General features: G+C 44.0%; 1 protein-coding gene across 3 annotated transcripts in view; it reads left to right on the top strand.

Moving 5' to 3' along the window:
- Positions 1-13,697: 13,697 nt before the first annotated feature.
- The window catches only part of pdgfd (platelet derived growth factor d), a 199,052-nt gene continuing 193,078 nt past the window's right edge, over positions 13,698-19,671 (top strand). Inside the window, exon 1 of one of the 3 annotated variants that reach the window (XM_085999059.1) lies at positions 13,698-14,455. In XM_085999059.1, the coding sequence (XP_085855185.1) occupies positions 14,344-14,455 (112 nt within the window). In that variant the 5' untranslated portion in view covers positions 13,698-14,343. The remainder of the gene's footprint in view (positions 14,456-19,671) is intronic. The other 2 variants (XM_085999058.1, XM_085999057.1) reach the window with 2 other exon arrangements.

The following is a 19,671-nucleotide window of genomic DNA, read 5'->3' as shown; positions in this document are numbered from 1 at the left end:
TCCTCCATGGCTGCAACCCGGAAGTTGGACCCAAAACTGTGCCTATTTTGCCGATGCCAAATTATGCCCAATTATCCTCACAATCTAATTTGAATATGCCGGAACTTAATTATAGGCGTAAATCCACGTAATAATCCAGCGTGGTTAATTCATTGGAACAGAGCCAATGGGGTATCAAAGTGCTAGGTATGGAGGACTACAAAAGTCAAGGAAAAAAAAAAAGTTTTTCCTTCAGAGTGAGGCTCGGGATTGCAAGCTAAGCAGCACACAGCTTGCTGTCCTGTAGATATTTAAATTAATTCACTGAAATTGCTCTGTTGAGAGCCTAAACTGCCTCAAATTTGTCCCCTCTCACAGATGACTGATTCACAAGAGAAGGTCAGGAAGAGGACATTTAACTTCACAGATGAGGACCTGCAGGCCCTCTTGGATGAGATAGAGGGAAGACACGAGCAGCTCATCAGCTCCCCCTCATCCCAGCCCTCACGTACATAGAATTATATAGAATTTTACAGCACAGGAACAGGCCTTTCAGCCTAATAGGTCTACGCTGGTGTTTATGCTCCACACGAGCCTCCTCCCGCCTTACGTTATCTCACCTAATCAACTTATCCTTCTATTCCTTTCTCCCTTGTGCATTTATCCTTCCCCTTAAATGCACTATGTTATTCACCTCAACCACTCCACATGGAAGTAGAGGCAGGAGTGGACCGAGGTGGCAGACACACACCAATAGACCAAGGATGGGGGAGCAGTACCACAAAAAAATACAATGACCTGACCAGAGCAGGGAAGGGGAGAAACACACAATGTTATAATTTTATTCCACATCCACTGCAGTCGCCACACTCAAGCGGAACAAGCTGATTAGTGATTTGTCGGAAAACTCCCCACCGGAATGAGCTCCTTCAATTGCTCCATGCACTTAGGACACTTCAAGCCTAATATTTTCCATTTCTGTCTTTGCAAGGCAAAAATACACACAATTCCCAAGAGGGGTGGGGGGGGGTCTCAAACCTCCGCTCCCTACCTCACACAAGCAGAAGACGGTAGAGCTGTTGGGCTGCTGCACCACTGTGGAGGCCGAGATGGGGAGGGGGAGAGTTCACAACCAGGTGAGTAGCTGCCCGCTTTCTATATCTCAATGCTCCAGGACAGGACAGTGGCACAGGCTTCCCACCCACATTCTCCAACCAGCCGCCCCCCCCCCCAACCCCATGGGGCATCTCAGCATTGGCAAGGGCAAACATTGGCCCCGATTTTCTGCCAGCTGTCGGGTGGCTTTTCGGGCGGGCAGGGGCCGAAAATCGCCGAAATAGGGGGTCACGACCCCCCCGCCCGCCTGATTCCCCGCCCCGTCCGACTTTCGGACCGCCGTTTCTCCACGAGCCGATTCAGTCCCGCCCGCCAATGGCGGGACTGGCCGTCGGGACCCTAATCAGCAATTATTGGCATGTTTAATGCCATTTTAGGGTGCCCTTGCGATTTTCAGGGGTTCCCCATGCTAAACACGCCTGCGGGGAACCCCGCTGATGAAACCTGGTGTGAAGCTTGCCAGCTTGCTTGCTCTCAGCAGCAGGTCATTCGGGAAAGCTGCAACTTAAAGGGACAGCATTTGTATGTTGAAGGACCTTGTTGTTGCAGGCTTGGGGCTACTTCTTCAAGGCTTAGGCACAGCTGTGGAAGGTTGGAGCCTCACACACTTCTCCAATGTGATCTACTGGGAAGACCCTCTCGCCACCCTCACTCAGCGCTTCCTCAGCGGAGGCATCTACCAGAAGCATGGGACGCCTTTTCTTCATTCCCTTCTTGCCATTAGAGGATCTCCAGCAGCAGAGGTGGCAGCAGCAGAACCAGGAACAGCAGGATGAGCACCAGGCTGCTGCTCACTCACCTGAAGCTGCACAGACCAGAAGGGGCCAGCGCTTGGATGTGGCTTGAGAGCACCTTGCTGCGCTTGAGGGGGCCATGGGGACCTGTATCTGCACTGGCAGTCCTACTCAGAAGGACTTCCATGAAGGTCTGGTTTCTCTGTTCAATAGATGGGCAATGCTCCTCAAGAGATGTCATTCTCTTATGAGCACTCACCATGTTTTCCGTACCCTGGCGAGTTATCTCCTCCATGGAGGTTGCCAACCTTTCCATGGTGATGTGTTCCTGCGCTAATGACTCCACAAAGGCTCTGCTCATGGTCGCTATGGACTCCTCCATTCACTCCATACTCGCAGCGACCCTGGAGACAAAACCTGCCAGAGACTCCTGCATCTGTGCATGGAGATCCATCACCTCTTTTGCGGATGGACCCAGAGGCAGAGGGTCGACATGCAGCGCAGCTGAGATGAGCTGGCAGAGTCCTGCGCCCTCCGACGAGGACTCTCCACTGCTGTCCCTGTCTCCAGAATCTGCTGAGGCTCACTTGTGAGCTGTGAAACACCAGGAGACAACACTACTCTATGTCCCGAAGGTCCCCCCGAAGTGTGAGTGTCTGCGCTGGTGCTGGGTGCGCTTACTTCTGCTGACGCTGCGCCCTCAGAGGTTGGAGCTTCCTCTGAGGAGTCTGGCTGCACAGCCTCTTCCTCCTCCACAGTGGGGACGGGGGCTCTGGATGGTCCTGTGGGGGAGTAGAGGAAGGAGTTAGAGATGTGATGCCAAGGTTACATGCACATTCGAGTTGACATCTGCTGACACCTGCATCCCTGCAGCCTTGGTCTCAGTGGGAGGCCTCTTCCTGCCTGGCCTAGGGAAGAGGATCTCCCTGTGGGCCCTAACCCCCATTCAATAATGCCTGCAGTGAAGTTTCATCGATTTTGGAGGCAGCTCGGGGTCTGGCACTGGCCACAGCTGCTGCAGGCTCCTCTGCCATCCTGTATGGTTCGTTTGGAAGCCAACAGAGGAAGCAATGCTTGCTGTGGACCTTGAAAGCACCACAAATGATGACATCATACTGTGGGGCTTCCTGACTGGAAATGGACAATTAGCAAGGCTGCCCACACGCTGGAAATTAATTGGCCACTTGAGGGAAAATTGCGTGCAGCTGGCTGACCCATTTTTTTGTGTGTCAGAACCCCACATTCAGAGAATCCGACCATTTCCCACACAATCCACAAAATCGGGCCCTTTGTTTTTCTTCCTGCAGGTTAGAATAGACATAGGAAGGCAGCTGCAATGGAGGAGGGGAATGACTTGGTGGAGAAAGAGGAGGTGGGGGGGAGGCGAGGGTGCGAGAAAGGGAGATGGAGCAGCTCCCGGAGGAGATGGAGGGAGAGGACGCTGGCGTTGGGATGCAACTCGGGCTCATTGAGCGGCCAGAGGAGGGGCCACACCGCTGCTTCTTCCTGGGAGTGCAGCCTCCACCCACCTTCAAGCCATCCCCAAGTAGAGACAGAGTCAACCGGCTCGACAGGCGTGGGGACGTTATACTAGGCCGAGCGAGCGCTTCAATGCCAGGTGAGCTCCCATGCATCTGAATCCAGTTTCAGGGAGGGGGAAGATTCGGAGGATTCCGCTACCCCACCAGAGAAACTGGCCAGATGGCAGCCACGGGCTGGCGAGTCAGTTGAGTCTGACTCGATGGCTGCTGGTGGAGCTGTGCATTCACATGCAGGGGGTGCAGCCGAGTGTCACAGACTGTCTGTACATTAAGGGACTGGAAGCCCTTTCTGTTCATGTAGCTGTACAGGTTCTGAAGGGGAGCTGTCAGTGCCATGAGTTCTGCCAATCACTCCAAGCACTCCGGGGAAACCTGCAATTCTATAGATGCTCAGGGCCCTCTGCCTTTGCTCCACCCCTGACGTACCAAATTTAATGAGCTCCCCAGCCCTACGGAACAGGGTGTCCATCACCTATTCAATGCTGTCCCCCACTGCCCCTTGACTGAGCCGCCACAGGTCTCCCATGGATGCCTGGCAGGATCCAGATCAATAAAAGTTGAGGGCCGCGGTTACCTTCATTTCCACTGTTAGGGCTTTGCAGCATGTAGACTGAGGCTTGAGATCATCTCGGAGCAAGTTGCACAGTCGACCAATGGCACCCTTTGTGAAGCACAACCGGCACACAGTCAGCTCCTCAGACATCTCCTGGAATGTCAGTCATAGCCTTTATACTCTCTGGGCTGGGTACCTGCGACTGAGCTGCAGTATCCTCCTGTGGTGTTTCATTCTTTAAGCCTCCTAACTCTGGTCCTCTTCCTCCTGTCCAACATAACATAAAGCAGGGGTAGAGCCATAAAATGAGCCACTTTTCTATTTTATTTTAAAAATCGCCTGTAAAATGGCTTTCTGAAGCACCAGGAGTTCATGGAGGCTTCAATTCCCTCCTAGTCAGCTGACATGCACTTGTTTCACCTAACCACGGGTGCCTGTGCACCTGAAAATCCGGTCGTCGCATTGAGACTTCCCAAACAAGTGCAATTGGAGGATGCTCGCATTTGAGAGTTGGGGGCGTGGCCAGATTTGTGGGTGGAAATTCGTTCAGATTTGATGGACAGATTTAAAAGTTCACAGAGACTTGGGCGCCTTGTAGTTATAAGCATAGCTCACTTACGCCCAAAATTCCACAATCTTTTAAGTCATGTAATTGGTTTGCACCCAGATTACACATCTCTCTGGGCGCAAATGCGGAGCAAACTCCAGGCCTATGTGTACAAAATAAGTTCATCCCACTGTGAAAGCCTGTTTGTAATTTCTTGAACGTGGAAAGAGAAATTCCAAATTTTCACAGGCACAAAGCAGCCTGCTGGACTTCTGCCAGATAGTGAGCCACAGCTCGAAAACAGCCAACTGAGTGGAGTACGTGGTGTGTCCATTATTGAGTGATTCTTTTTAATGTTGAGCAAGGATCTGTAATCTCCCTGGTCTTTGATCCCAGTTCTGCTCCTCCAGTGCAATGTCAAAGTTCAGTACTTGCCAAGGCTTCATTATACATATGTCACCCAAATAGCTCTTATCTAACTGGGAATTTGAACTTGGCTGTTCCCCAGTTGGCTGCTGGCACTGAAAATCTTTCTTTGAAACCAATATATTTTGACTATGCTTATGGATGGAATGTCCTAAATTGAAAGTGGTTGCCCCTTGAGCATTGTTTGCCTTTAAAAAATAGTTTATATTTGTTTAAAATTGTCAAAAGTGATTACTGTAATATTTTACTCAAAAATGCTGCAGACATATTCCTAAACTGCCATTTAGGACTGCAGTAAAGGCATTTTACATATACATTTGGTTATGCTATCCCTTGCCAACTTTTCAAGGACAGTAGTGCCCACCATATACATAAAATTACTCACATTAAAATAAATTGAGGCTCTGTTGCCCATATCCTTTACCTTTCTACAAATTCTCTTCCTTAGACATGTACTTCAGTTGACATGTGGTAAGTGCCTGGCTTTTAGGACGTGTCAACCATTGAATCGGAAATCAGGTGACCCTCTATTGCTCTCCAATTGGTCTTGAGTTATTGTATGGATAAACCCTTCAGGTAAAATCACTTATTCTTTCAGACAACACATTTTTTTTATAGAATCAGGTTTCCTTTGAGAGTCCTCTGCCAATTGTGGGCTTAGATACTGAGGTGGGGTGTGCATACATTAAGGCCCTCTCAGTATAATGGTTTGATCAGTGTTTGTGCCATAACTGTAGAAAGTGGCAGTGTTAGCTACTGAGCCTAACAGTGTTAGAGACCTCAAATAACATTAATTGAAGCAGATATAATGGTAGATTTTACAAAAATGTGCATTATGGACATGAAAACCTGCAAACCTATTGTCCTTCACTTCATCCAACTTTCTATCCATACTGCTACATTTTCTCTTATATCATACACCTGGATTCTTTTAACTCGCTTACTGTGAGATAGCTAATTGAGACCTTCTGAAAATCCACATACACAAAATATGCTTCATTGTTTATCCAATTGGAAACTTCTTCAAAAAACTAAATTAAGTTTGTCAAATACGACTTGCCTTTAACAAATCCATGCTGGCTGTCCTTGATTACCCTATGGATTTCTAAACACCCTGGGGGTAAAATTCAACTTCGGCCATGGAATTCAAAAGGAAAATTGGATGGGGTGTATAACGGGTAGCCCATCTGCTACCATCTGATTTGCACCCCTGCCAAAGGTGAATTTTACCTCCAAACTCATTTGATCTTGAATTATGGATTCTAACTGTTTGTCCACAACTGATGCTAGCCTAAGGTGTCTATGATTGCCCAGTTTATCCTTCTCTCCTTTTTTGAACAGAGGTGTTATATTGCCCAATTTCCAGGCCCCCCGCTCAATTTGCATATCTAAGGAAGATTGAGAAATTGTGGCTCGAGCCTCTACTAACTTCTCTCTGGTTGTTCAGAAAACAAGTTATTACTGAGTTCAATAAGTCCTCCCAGCCAGTAACTCCAATAAATCACCACTTAGTTCAACAAATATCTACATCATAATATTGTTTGTGTTGAAACATTGGGCCTTAATTTGCTGTGACAGGGCATCTAACGGCATCTGCCGTTAGTTAGATTTGCCCTTGCACGTTTAGATGTTTTACATTTTTGCGTGGAAAGCTGCTGAAAGTGCGAGCTGATAACGTCACAGCGAGGGAAACCGAGTAACTGAGACATGAGTGAACAGGACAAGCAACAGGGTATCTCCTTAACCAATCAGATTGAAGGATTGTGCAATTAACAGCAAGGACTGAGAAGGAAGTGTAAGATAGAGTGGATGAATTCAATGTCAAATCAGGTACAAAAAGAGAAATGGAGAGGGAAAGAGAGATTGGATTAAGAGAGGGAGAAAAAAAGAGACAGAAAGGAAAAGTAAAAAAAATGTTAATTTTAAATTTTACATTTAAAAAATCTCCAACAACAATTAAAACCTGAAAGAATGAGACTCCATACGTGTAATAGTTCAATTTCAGCACCAGCGAGGTTGACTGACAATAATTAACACTTATCACATCATTAAAAGGGTACTTAAACTGAAATGGGCAAGACCTAACTTTCTGTGGTGAGTTTAGTTCATATCTACCACACAAGTACAGCAACTTCACGGCGTTCAATGCATTTCAATGGTGAGCCAGGCAGCGAGATGCCATTTTCACAAAGCTAACGGCAGAACAGCACATCTCGGGCAGCAACTGTTGGGATTTTTGTGTTTAATCATACATCTGCCCTCCTCTGAAGTTGCTATAGCACTTGCACATAATTAAAGGCGAGCGCCATTAGCCTCATCATTATTTTGACAGCAAATTATGGGCCATTCTGTTTGTCTGTAAACTCACGTCTAAGTTTTCTGATTGATTCAATGCAGGGTCATATGTGAAGTTTCTCATTGGTTCATTGTTTCTACTGTTTCTGATTGGTTGAGAACAAATTTCTCTGTGATGCAGTTGCCAAGCTAGTATCTTCATTCTCTATAATAAGCCGATCAATGATACAAAACCAAAGAGGCAAGTCTTAACTGCTTGTTAGTCTCCTGGCATTCACTCTCCATGCCTCCCACTAAAAGTCTTAGCCTTCCCTACAATCCCCTCACTATGTCTCCCATTCTGTAATGGGTTCAGCCCTGAACCTGCTGCTCACTCCCTGCTCTGCCTCAGTTCCATCCTCTCACTTGTTCCCAGACCTCTGCATCCACCACAATTATCCAAGCTTCAAACTTATTCTGGGAACAATGCCGCAGGAGATGAACCAATTTACAGATATATATTTTTTCTACCATTACCTCTTTTTTCCTAAAGGTGACAACTCATATTGGGGTATGTTTCTACTAGAGCCAGCAACCATCCAGTACGTTACCCAAGTGGTCATTCTTCATATGTGAACTGTACAGTGTGACATCACTCAATGCACCATTCAGCCTCTAGCTGAATCCTGTCCTGTTCTTACTTGATATCCACATATGAGTACTTCAAACAGTGTTCACTGGATAGCAGTCAATAGTGGAACCCAGTTGATTCTTCACCTCCCTAGGCTCAGAATGTAGAAGCCAATTATGGAAGCCCCACCACCATTCCAGATCAGTTAACTCAATACAGCCTAAGGAACCTTACTGATCTGTATGACTCACCATGCAGTGTATACACCATCATTGAGACCAAACTTTATTTTAAAAATTAATATAAAGTGAAAGATTAAGAAGTCGAGTTCCTGCTTTGGGTGCAATCAGGAAATTGCGCCCGAAATGCATTGGTTAGGTTACAGTTCAAGTATCCGATAAAATTATTCTGCATAATCACAAACATAAAGGGGGCGAACTTCAAATTATCGCCGGACATTTAGCACCTGGCGCGGAAGTACCGCCCCGGGTGCTAAATCCGGCTTGCCGCCTCGGCGAGGAAGCAGAGTGCTATCTCGGGCACTCCACTCAACTCTACCTTTCTACCACCTGTTTTGACAGAGGAGAGTAAGGCCTGATAATGCTGATAGTGCTTGAAGTGGTCCAGACATATCTGATGGTGGAAGGCTATATAAGTCGTGTGCTAAATATGCTCAAGTCTGCACCCCTTGGACTTGGTAGCCATTCCAAAGGAATGACAAGGATGGGAGAGAGATGGGAACAAGGGCATCAACGTTGGAGGAGAGGGAGTAGTTGAGCAGATCAACAGCAAAGTATTGTGGCGAATGGAGACTATGCCGTTGGCAGCTTTAACGTGTAATTGTAAGTTATTTGGAGAGAGTACAGACTTCACACAGAGTATTTCCAGTAAGTAATTGTACCTCACACAGAGAAATGCCAACCATGCCTTTTCTGAATTATTGCTTCCATGGCTGTATCTTTGCACTTCACCTGCTCAGAAAGAAGTCACTTTATTTGTGGTTGAGAAAAGTTTTATGGAAGTTATCACAAATCTTTTCATTGGTAAGTACTTATTCCCTTGAAAAGATTTAACTCTTTATGCACTTGTGTCCTGCAGCTTTTAAAATGGATTCTTTTCCTACCAGATGATTTAGCAAGCTTACAGCATACAGATAAGCCTCAGGGTCTCTGGGGTTTCAGGGCAGAATATGCTTCACCATTGTTGAGGAAGCAGTGAAAGAATATCCTTTGAAAAATAGGTTACAGCTACTAACCAGTATTATGCAATGATGCTGGAGAAAGAGGAGCAATGGCCTCAGCATCTCCTCCCCACACCAACAAAGTGCAATAATATCATCAGCTGATTGCTTAAAGCGGAACAGTCACTATCAATGTGTCTTTAAAATAATAAAGTTACAGATGATTAGTTTTGAATTTAAAACTGACATTTTGAAATACATTTGCTTAAACACAGATCATGAAGAAATCAGTAATTAGGAGTTACAAAGCCCAGTTGTGTGACGTGATTTGCACAATTATGAGAAGATTGCTGAAACAGCGAGGTTAATTAGCTGTATCTATGCTGAAGTTAAATCACCTCAACTCATATTGTGGGGATCAATATCTCTTCCCCGCCAGGAGCCCATCATCCCCAATTAATACTGCAATTGTACTGCACATTTGATGCTGGCTAGCACCAATCATCATGCAGTATAATATTGCTGATTTCCTCTTGACGTGCAAAATGGGACTGGCAGCATGACACTGGAGAAGTGGCTTTGTACCAACAACAATAACTTGCATTTATATAGGGCCTTTAACATAGTAAAACATCCCAAGGCGCTTCACAGGAGTGTCATCAATCAAAATTTGACACTACACATTGACTGAAAATGAGCTGCAGCTGATATGGCATGGGAAGAATTTTGCCCCCAGTACACCATGCAGCATATGCTTAGGGCGACACTCGCATATTTGTATAGAGCCATATTTTGCTTTCAAAATAGCGTTGAGGCTAAAAGCACTTGCTATTATTTATATGTAAATGGTATAGCAGCTTTAGGCGGGGAGCAGATGCGCGATTAAATACCAATATCGAAAAGTTGCTGTCCTAGCTGCGCCGCTCTGCTATTTGTGTTGCGAAAACAGCATTTTGCTGTCTGCCTCACCTTTAACATGCATTGAATGTCCTGATGTTGCTGTATTTGCACAGTATATACGAACTAAACTGGCCACAGTAAGTTAACTCTTGTCATAATTGTTAATTGCTGCCAATCAACCTCTCTGGCCCTGAAAATTAACTATTGCAAGTGTGGAGTCTCATTCCTTCAGATATTCATTGTTGTTGGAGATTTTTTTTAAATATTAAATTACTTTCCCTTTTTTCTCTCTCTTAATTCAATCTTTCTTTCCCTCTCTTTCTGTACCTGATTTGACTCACTCTAATGTATACTTCCTTCTCAGTCCTTCCGCTGTTTATTTTGCAATCCTTCAATCTGATTGTTCAAGGAGATTTTTTTTTTATTTGTTCATGGGATGTGGACGTCACCAGCAAGGCCAGCATTTATTGCCCATTCCTAATTACCCTTGAGAAGGTGGTGGTGAGCCACTTTACAACTGAGTGTCTTGCTAGGCCATTTCAGAGGCCAGTTAAGAGTCAATCACATTACTGTGGGTCTAGAGTCACATATAAGCGTGACAGCAGATATCCTTAGTGCATTAGTGAACCAGATGGGTTTTTACGACAATCCAGTAGTTTCATGGTCACCATTACTAATACTAGCTTTTTTTTTAAATCCAGATTTATTTAATTAACTGAATTTAAATTTCCCGGCTGCCATGCTGGGATTGTGAACTCATGCCTCTGGATCATTTGTCCAGGCCTCTGGATTACCATTCCAGTAACAGAATCACCATACTACCATACCCGTTGGTTGCCCTGTTTCCCTCGCCGCACCATTATCAGCTCGCACTTCCAGCAAATTGCGCTGCAAAACATGTTAAAACATAAACATGCACAAACAAGTTTTAACTAACGGCAGATGCCATTAAATGCCCTGCTACAGCAAAATCTGGGCCACTGTCTGTGCCTATGTATAGATGGCAGTATTATGGTGTGGACCATACATTCAAACCGGCACACACAGAAATTCCAGTTCAGAGCACAGTGAAACTAAGCTGAGAAAGTTAGATCTATGTTAAATGTTTTGTATGCCCTCTTTATATGCAGGACTACATCAAGTAGAAGTAACTCTATAATATGCTGGAGCTTCAGGTGCTGCGAAATCTATCCCTTTCATATTATTGAATAGATTTCACAACACCAGTGGCAACCAACAAGTAAAACTGCAGTGCACAGTTGTTTTAAGGTCACAATCTCATTTCTGGCTCCTACAGCTTTCTCGCTGGTTGGGCATAATCTGCATTCTGGTCTTTGCAAGCAAGTTGAGCACCAAGCCTGCCCACAGTCAGAAAAATTTACCAGCAAGTGCTACCAGCAGCAGGTTTATATTTGCCACCAACAGCACTGCTGCCTCCTGGGGTACTGTGGCTCTCAGTGCCTCAAATGGCAACATCACAACCTCATTTACTTTACAACCCTGCTGCTGAAGTGTGGCCTGCCATCAGCAGTGTTCACCCAGCAGTGTGACTTGTGCACTTAGGTTGCATTCATACTGTAATGACCAATCACAGTATTCGCTCACAGCTGGCAGCACCTTGTTTGTACTGCCTGGCTGTGAATCTCACTCTCTTGGCCAGGACAGAGCTCTGCATATCTGTGCTTGTAAACGCACACAAAGTTCCCTTCCCAAACAGTAAATTTTAAACGTATTTAACTGGACTCTGAGTATATGGTTATAAAGTGCATAGGACTGGCGGAACACTTCTTCAACTATGCTTGACATTACACTGGAGTTATTCTCTATACAAAGTCAAACCCTACTCCGGGGGTTCCACATCCAGATTCAGGTTCTGGCCCAACTCTGGAGTTACATTTCAATTTTTTATTGCATCATTGTGAAGTGAAAACTGCAGTTTAAGGATACAGAAGTGCCAGTATAACTCCAGCTGTAGACACATCCAGTATAAGAAACCAACTAAGACAAGATCAAGATGATGAAGGGTTTTGATAGAGTAGATAAAGAAAAAACTATTCCCTCTGCTGAGTGGGTCAATAACCAGAGATCATAGATTTAAAATCATTGGCAAAAGATCTAGAGGAGAGATGAGGAGAATTTTTTTCACTCAGGTTTGTCAGGATCTGGAACGCTCTACCTGAAAAGGTGGTGGAAGCTGATTCCATCAATAGTTTTAAAAGGGAGTTGGACAGGTACTTGAGGATGAGGGACTTATAGGGTTACGGGGGGGGGGGGGACTGAGCACGACTGCTCTTTCAAAGAGCCAGCACAGGCACAATGGGCCGAATGGCCTCTTTCTGTTCTGTAAGTTTCTAGGATGCTATGATTCTAACCTAGATGAATAAGAGATAACCAACAGGGAGGATGTTTCCCATAGCCCTACAATATTTTTTCCTTCAGGTATTTATCCAATTCCCTTTTGAAAGATAAGATTGAGTCTGCGTCCACCACCCTTTCAGGCAGTGCATTCCAGATCTTAACCACTCACTGCGTAAAAAAGATTCCCCTCATGTCGCCTTTGGTTCTTCTGCCAATCACCTTAAATCTGTGTCCTCTGGTTCTTGACCCTTCTGCCAATGGGAACAGTTTCTCTCTGTCTATTCTGTCTGGACCTCTCATGATTTTGAACACCTCTATCAAATCTCCTCTCAACCTTCTCTGCTCGAAGGAGAACAACACCAGCTTCTCTAATCTATCTACATAACTGAAGTCCCTCATCCCTGGAACCATTCTTGTAAATCTTTTCTGCACCCTCTCTAAGGCCTTCACATCCTTCTTAAAGTGTGGTGCCCAGAATTGGACACAATACTCCAGTTGAGGTCAGGCCAGAGTTTTATAAAGATTCATCATAACTTCCTTTCTTTTGTACTCTATGCCTCTATTTATGAAGCCCAGGATCCTGTATGCTTTTTTTTAACCACTTTCTCAACCTGCCCTGCCACCTTCAACGATTTGTGCACATATACCCCCAGGTCTCTCTGTTCATGCACCCCCTTTCGAATTGTACCTTTTAGTTTATATTGCCTCTCCTCATTCTTCCTACCAAAATGTATCACTTCTTACTTTTCTGCGTTAAAAATTATTTGCCACTAGTCCGCCCATTCCACCAGCCTATCTATGTCCTCTTGAAGTCTATCACTATCCTCCTCACTGTTCACTATACTAAGGGTTGGCCAGTTAGGACTGAAATGAGGAGAAATTTCTTCACTCAAAGGGTTGTGAATCTTTGGAATTCTCTACCCCGGAGGGCTGTGGATGCTCAGTCGTTGAGTATATTCAAGACAGAGATCGATAGATTTTTGGATACTAAGAGAATCAAGGGATATGGGGATAGTGCAGGAAGGTGGAGTTGAGGTAGAAGATCAGCCATGATCTTATTGAATAGGATGCAGGCTCGAAGGGCCAAATGGTCTACTCCTGCTCCTATTTCTTATGTTCTTACATCCTTAAATGAAGTTCCTCTCGGACCCCGGTATCTGTCAGGGCTCTAAAAGCACTACTACTAAGGCAGCAGAAATCATTGCAGGTGTTGAATCGTTAAAAGAGGTGTTGATACAGAGAATTCCTGCTTAATCCAGCCAGGTGTCCATTCTGAGAAAAAGAAAACTGACTGGGTACAGATGCTGAGTGTAGGTGACCACAAAGGCTGATTTCAGTGTACTACTAATATGGTGTTTGCAACGCTGGGCAGTGCACAGCAACTGATCTGTACTAAATGCTTCAGGGGTTGTTGGTGCAACATAAGAGCTGCATCCTAAGACTGGCTTCATTATCCTACAAAGTGTAAAGAAAAAACACCAGCGCGTTGCCAAGTCTGAGTCATATAAGGACTGTGCACTATGGATGACATTCCCAGAGTCAAACAGAAACTGCTACGTGTAGACTTTTTCCTTTTAACGTGAAAGCTTCAGCTGTAGCTTGCAATGCTTTTCCTTTTGTTTACACTGCAAAGTGCTATTTCCTTATGCTTTACCCGGCGTATTTCCTCACCAGGACTGTGGGAGCACACGCGCGATCTGCACCGATCACTGCCTCTGCATTTTTAAACCACATATATTTTAGGGCTGTCAGAAGATACTTACAGGGATTCTGTTTTCATTGCGTTCTGAAAGCTTTGATGATGCGCTCGCACTCTTTGAAGATGAGATCTCCCCAGGACACAGTCTTTGGGTGAAATTCGGACTCGGTTTATTCCTGATCGGGGACTCGAAGAATCAACCTGTTGCATCTTTTGAGCCTCGGGGTTTATTTTCTGCGGGTCTCAGACTCACAGATCGCTCTCTGTCGCCGCAGTAATGATGCTGAAAGTTTGTTAAAAGAATAACGTTAAACTTTCGAGAACGTTTTGAAGATTTAAAGAATACACGTCGCCTAAGTGGATTTGATATTAATTAAGCAGTGGAGCCTGTTAATAAAAATCCCAATGTTATTGCTATTCATATTGGTTATAGTGTTTGCAGACTTTCGCCTTCATGGCACCAAAGCTCAAGGTGGATCTATTAAAGCTTTGCGATCCTCTACTATACAGAGAGATGGTAAGTTACAGTTTTGGTTTTTTAATGTAATATAAGTATTAAAAGTTGTTCGAGTGCCATTGTTTTCAGTTAATGAAGCAAGCTGGTGCTACTTAGTGACTCCTGTTGGGCTAAATTTGGTGAAGAAAATACAAAAACTACAAAACTTTTTTTCTGTTTTCCCCAAAGTATATACAGCAATATTGCAAGATCTTGGCAGAACGTTTAGTTTGTCTCCACGAAACATTCCAACTCTTCTATTTTAAAAATATTTTGTCTTTTAGTGAGGCGCTCGTGTTTATGATTTTTGTCGTTTTACTTGGGTCTTATCCGTTTATTATAGTTTACAGCAGAGACAGCCTGTTTTTAAGTGTAACCTTTGTAAATCTTTAAAGGACTTCAACCGATATTTACCATGCAAACCGATATTTACGAGAATAACTAACTGCTATGTATATATGATCATAAAAATGAAATCTAAACAATTGGTAAAATTAATGGATTTTTTAAATGTTATCATTTGTGTACTTTTTAAAATCAGCTTTAACAGAGGATCGGAGACAACTGGGTGTCAAGCCAGACTTTCTGTAATTTACATATTTTAAACTTTATTACTGTTTTGTCCAAGTCGGAGCCTGTCTGGACAAAGGAGACACCAACATTGCTTTCTCTCCCCTCGCCATGAATTATTGTGGTTTGGGTCGTGAAGTTTCGGTGGTGAAATAAACTATAAGAGCGGCCGGCTTGAGCTGCCGGGGTTGCTGTAGCTGAGGGCGGTTTTCTGCGGTGCCTGTTGTGTTAATGCTGACAGATGCGTGTCCATTGTGCAGGGGCTCTGGTTTCAGAGCATGTGGGTGCTGCATTCCAGCAGCTGGAAGAATGTGTCAGTTTTATTGAAGGCAGCGGGATCTATTACCCTGAGGGAGGAGACATTACTCGGCACTGAGATCTGGAAGGAGCTCAGCATGACCTCATCACTGCCATTGTACAAACTGCAGTGAGAGGATATGGCTCCTTAAAGCCAAGAATCTCATTCGCAGACCGATAATTAATCACCAGCAAACTTAATGGGGCCGATGAGCTACGTCGATCTGCCATAAAGGTGGGAACCATTTAAAGGAGACGCGTCGTCTTGCTGTTCAATTTGCCCCGTTTGAACTGACACGGGGGGAGGGGGACGCTGCTGCTGCCTGACGTCAGCGGTAACAAATAGATTATGACGTCAGCGGTAACAAATAGATTGTGACGTCAGCGCTAACAAACAGATTGTGACGTCAGAGGTAACTGGAACGCATTGTGACGTCAGCGCGGCGCCGAGCCCCACTCGTCCCTGATGCCGCTTTTGAGTTGGTGCATGCGCCGTGCGGCCTTTCCTAAAGGCGCTTCATTAAAAAGCAGCTTGCAGTTTATTTTTTTTGATGTTCAGATAAATATAATAATAATAATTCAACTTTATTGTCATTGCACAAGTACATGAACAACGAAATGTGATCTTGCAAGCTCCCATGACTGGGAGAAGCAAAGCCGCTGCGTCGGTGCGCGCCGCCATTCCATTTCCACCATTCCTCCTGTCCGACAATCTTCAGCCCAACGCCCGGGCCTGCTCACCAGCCGCTCCTCCTTCCGTGACCTTCTCACCAACCGCCCCTCCTCGGGGCTCCTTCCGTGACCTTCTGCACCTGGTCTTCCCTGATGGTCACCCCTCCAGGTACTAACCAGGCCTGGCTCTGCTTAGCTTCCAAGCCTTGCCAGTGACCCTGATCCCTAGTTTCAGGAACATGGGATTTCGTGGTGCAGGAAATTCCTTTCCTAACCCTACTGACTACAGGATGTGCTGAAAGAGGATGATGGAAAGGGAAGGCAAATCAGGAAAGAGAAAATGAGTAATGCTTCAAAACAAGGAAGGACTTTCTGCTGCAGAAATTACATAGACATGAGATAATGCCTAATGCCTAAAAGAGTCACGCCTTATTCCAAAATCCTACTGTATTCCTTTAATTGGCAGTGGTCAAATATAGAATGGAAAGGAAGGCGAGACCACACGATCTTCATGATATCCACGTTATTGCAATGTCTTGAGAGTTACAATGAGGAGCTCCTTTGATAAATAGCCATCTTTGATCTCATTGCCATTATGTTAGAGTACATAACGTTTTTAGTGCCATTATTACAACAATCATAATTTGTTAATTGCTTCTAAAGTCAAAATGGTTTAATTTATCAAGTCATAAATGTTATAATAAATTCATAGAATCATAGAATGGTTACAGCACAGAAGAAGGCCATTCGGCCCGTCGTGCCCATGCCGACTCTCAGCTAGTCCCACTCTCCCGCCCTTTCCCTGTAGCCCTGCAAATTTTTTTCCTTCAGATACTTATCCAACTCCCTTTTGAAAGATAAGATTGAGTCTGCCTCCACCACCCTTTCAGGCAGTGCATTCCAGATCTAAACCACTCGCTGTGTAAAACTGTTTTTTTTACTTCACCTTTGATTCTTTTGCCAATCACCTTAAATCTGTGTCCTCTGGTTCTCGACCCTTCTGCCAAATTGCATAGGATATTTATTTCAAAATTACCATTTTGAGTTAATTCAAAGATGTATTCACCAATTTGAAATTAATTTACAACTTATTTATTAAAATGCATGTAAATTGAATGCAACATTAAAAACATTCTTTATTAATCTGTAACTTAATTAAAATTGAGTTGTGCCTTTCATTTCATTTGAACAGCATAGCTTAAATTTCACTTGTTATGAATTTAACTTTTAAGTAAGTGGTTTGCCTTCATTTAAATTGAGAACATTTTAGTTAGATAATTAAGAGTTACTCACTGGAAAAGAATCATGCTCTAGTTACTTTGGCTTAAAAATGTAATTTCACAGTTCAGTGAAAGCGAATTAGGTTGCTGATGGCTTCACCATTATTACAACTTTTGAATTCTGGGACTCCATTTCAATAGATTTTAGAGGATGGACATTTTTTTCAATGCCGTGGGAGAAAATCTTCAATGCAAAATGGTGCAAAAACGTAACTAAATGTAGATGAAAGTTTTAAAGGGAAAAGATGCAGGCAATTATTCAGATTGATTTTATTTCTCCTAATTATGCTGCTTTGCTAATTTCCTTCTTCAGCCACACACCTCCTGAGTTTGTCAAGACAGGACTGGAACTCTATTCCCAAACCCTATATCAAATGCTGCTGTTGGGCAGCTGCTAGTAGAAATATTAGAGAAACTCAGCAAAGACTACGCATTTCATTTCACTTATCGCCGTCCCATTACCTCTGCTGGGCACTGCCCCACAGTTGAGATTGGGAACTCAGTAGTGTGAAAGAGAGAACCTGTGCCTGAGCGAGACTCGGCTCCTCACCACAACAGCAAATTGCATTTATATAGTACTTTTAACATAGTAAACCATCCCAAAGTGCTTCACAGGAGTGTTATCAAACAAAATTTGACATCAAACTACTTAAGGAGATACTAGGACCAAAAGCTTGGTCAAAGAGGCAGGTTTTAAGGAGTGTCTTAAAGAAGGAGCGAAAAATATGAGGCGGAGATGTTTAAGGAGGGAATTCCAGAGCTTAGGGCCTTGGCAGCTGAAGGCACGGCCGCCAATGGTGGAGCGAAGAAAATCGGGAATATGCAAGAGGCCAGAATTGGAGGAGTGCAGAGATCTCGGAGGGTTGTAGGGCTGGAGGAGATTACAGAGATAGGGAGGGGCGAGGACTTGGAGAGATTTGAAAATAAGGATGAGAATTTTAAAATTGAGGTAGTGCTGGACTGAGAGGCAATGTAGGTCAACACTAGACTAGAGTTTTGCAGTTTTGGAGCGCATCTGTTAGAGTTCCAATGCATTGTATGCATTATTTATAAAAGAAACTTGTGCTAAAATTCTGAAATGGCCTGTTTTTCAAAAAAAGTTTTTGGCTTTTACACAAAACTGCTACCGTTTGGTGAAATCTTAATGCATTTGCTTATATTGACAGCCATTGCCCTCCAGAAAATAAGTAATTATATGAAATGCTTTGATGCATTTAATGATATGATAAGGTGCTGTAGAAATGCAAGTATTATTAAGTATACCTTTTATCTCACCTGTTAAAGGTGCATACTCAGGAACAGGAGTAGGCCATTCAGCCCCTCGCGCCTGTTCCGCCATTCACTTAGATCACGGCTGATCTGTACCTGTGTCAACTCCAGCAACCTGCCTTTGATCCATATTTGCTGTCCTTACCTAATAAAATGCTATCGATCTCAGTATTGAAAATCTCAATTGACCCAGCATCCATAGCCTTTTGGGGGAGAGAATTCCAAATTTCCACTATCCTTTCTGTGAAAAATGCCTCATGATTTCACTCCTGAATATCCTAGCTGTAATTTTAAGATTGTGCCCCTTGTTCTGGATTCCTATTGAATCATTTTAAACACGTCAATTAGATCACCCCTCGACCTTCTAAACTAAAGGGAATACAAGCCATGTTTATGCAACCTGTCCTTTAAGCCTTGGTACCATTCTGGTGAATCTGCGCTGTGCCCCTCCCAAGGCTGCATCCTTCCTGAGGTTTGGTGCCCAAAACTGAATGCAGTATTCCAGATGGGGTCTGTCCAAGGCTCTGTACAACTGAAGCATCCCTTCCTGCCCTTTGTATTCCAGCCCCCTTGAGGTAAAGAGCAACATTCCGATAGCCTTTCTGATTACTTTTGTACATGTACACTAGCTTTTAGTCAATTGTGTAGCTGGATACCCAAATCCCTTTGCTCCTCCACAGTTTCTGGTCTCTCAGCATTAAGAATAAATTCTGATTTAGCATTTTATGGGTCCAAAGTGGATGACCTCGCACTTCCCCACATTGAACTCCAACTACCATTTTGCCCATTCACTCAATCTGCCTAGGTCCTTTTAACTTCCTGCTCCCATCTACTTACGACACCTCCTAAGTCAATGTCATATACAAACTTGGATATGAAACTCTATTTCTTCACCAAGTTATTAATATATATGGTGAAAAACTGATGCCCCAGTACAGATCCCTGGGGAACACCACTTGTTGCATCCCACCAATCAGTGTACATTCCCTTTATCTCTACTCTCTTACCTCCCAACCAATCACCATACACTTTTGTGTGAGAAATTGTGTCTTCAATATATCTGGAATGTGTCTGGGAATTTATCGAAATGAAAAAGGGAGCAAAAAAAAATTGGATTAAAATCCTGTATTTCTACTGATTTGAATTCCT

Source organism: Somniosus microcephalus, chromosome 10, assembly GCF_052327205.1.
Source record: "Somniosus microcephalus isolate GS21.2 chromosome 10, FLI_Smic_1.0, whole genome shotgun sequence".
Classification (NCBI taxonomy): Eukaryota; Metazoa; Chordata; class Chondrichthyes; order Squaliformes; family Somniosidae; genus Somniosus; species Somniosus microcephalus.
Note: the sequence above shows the minus strand (reverse complement) of the source record. Positions and strands in the feature narration are given on the sequence as shown.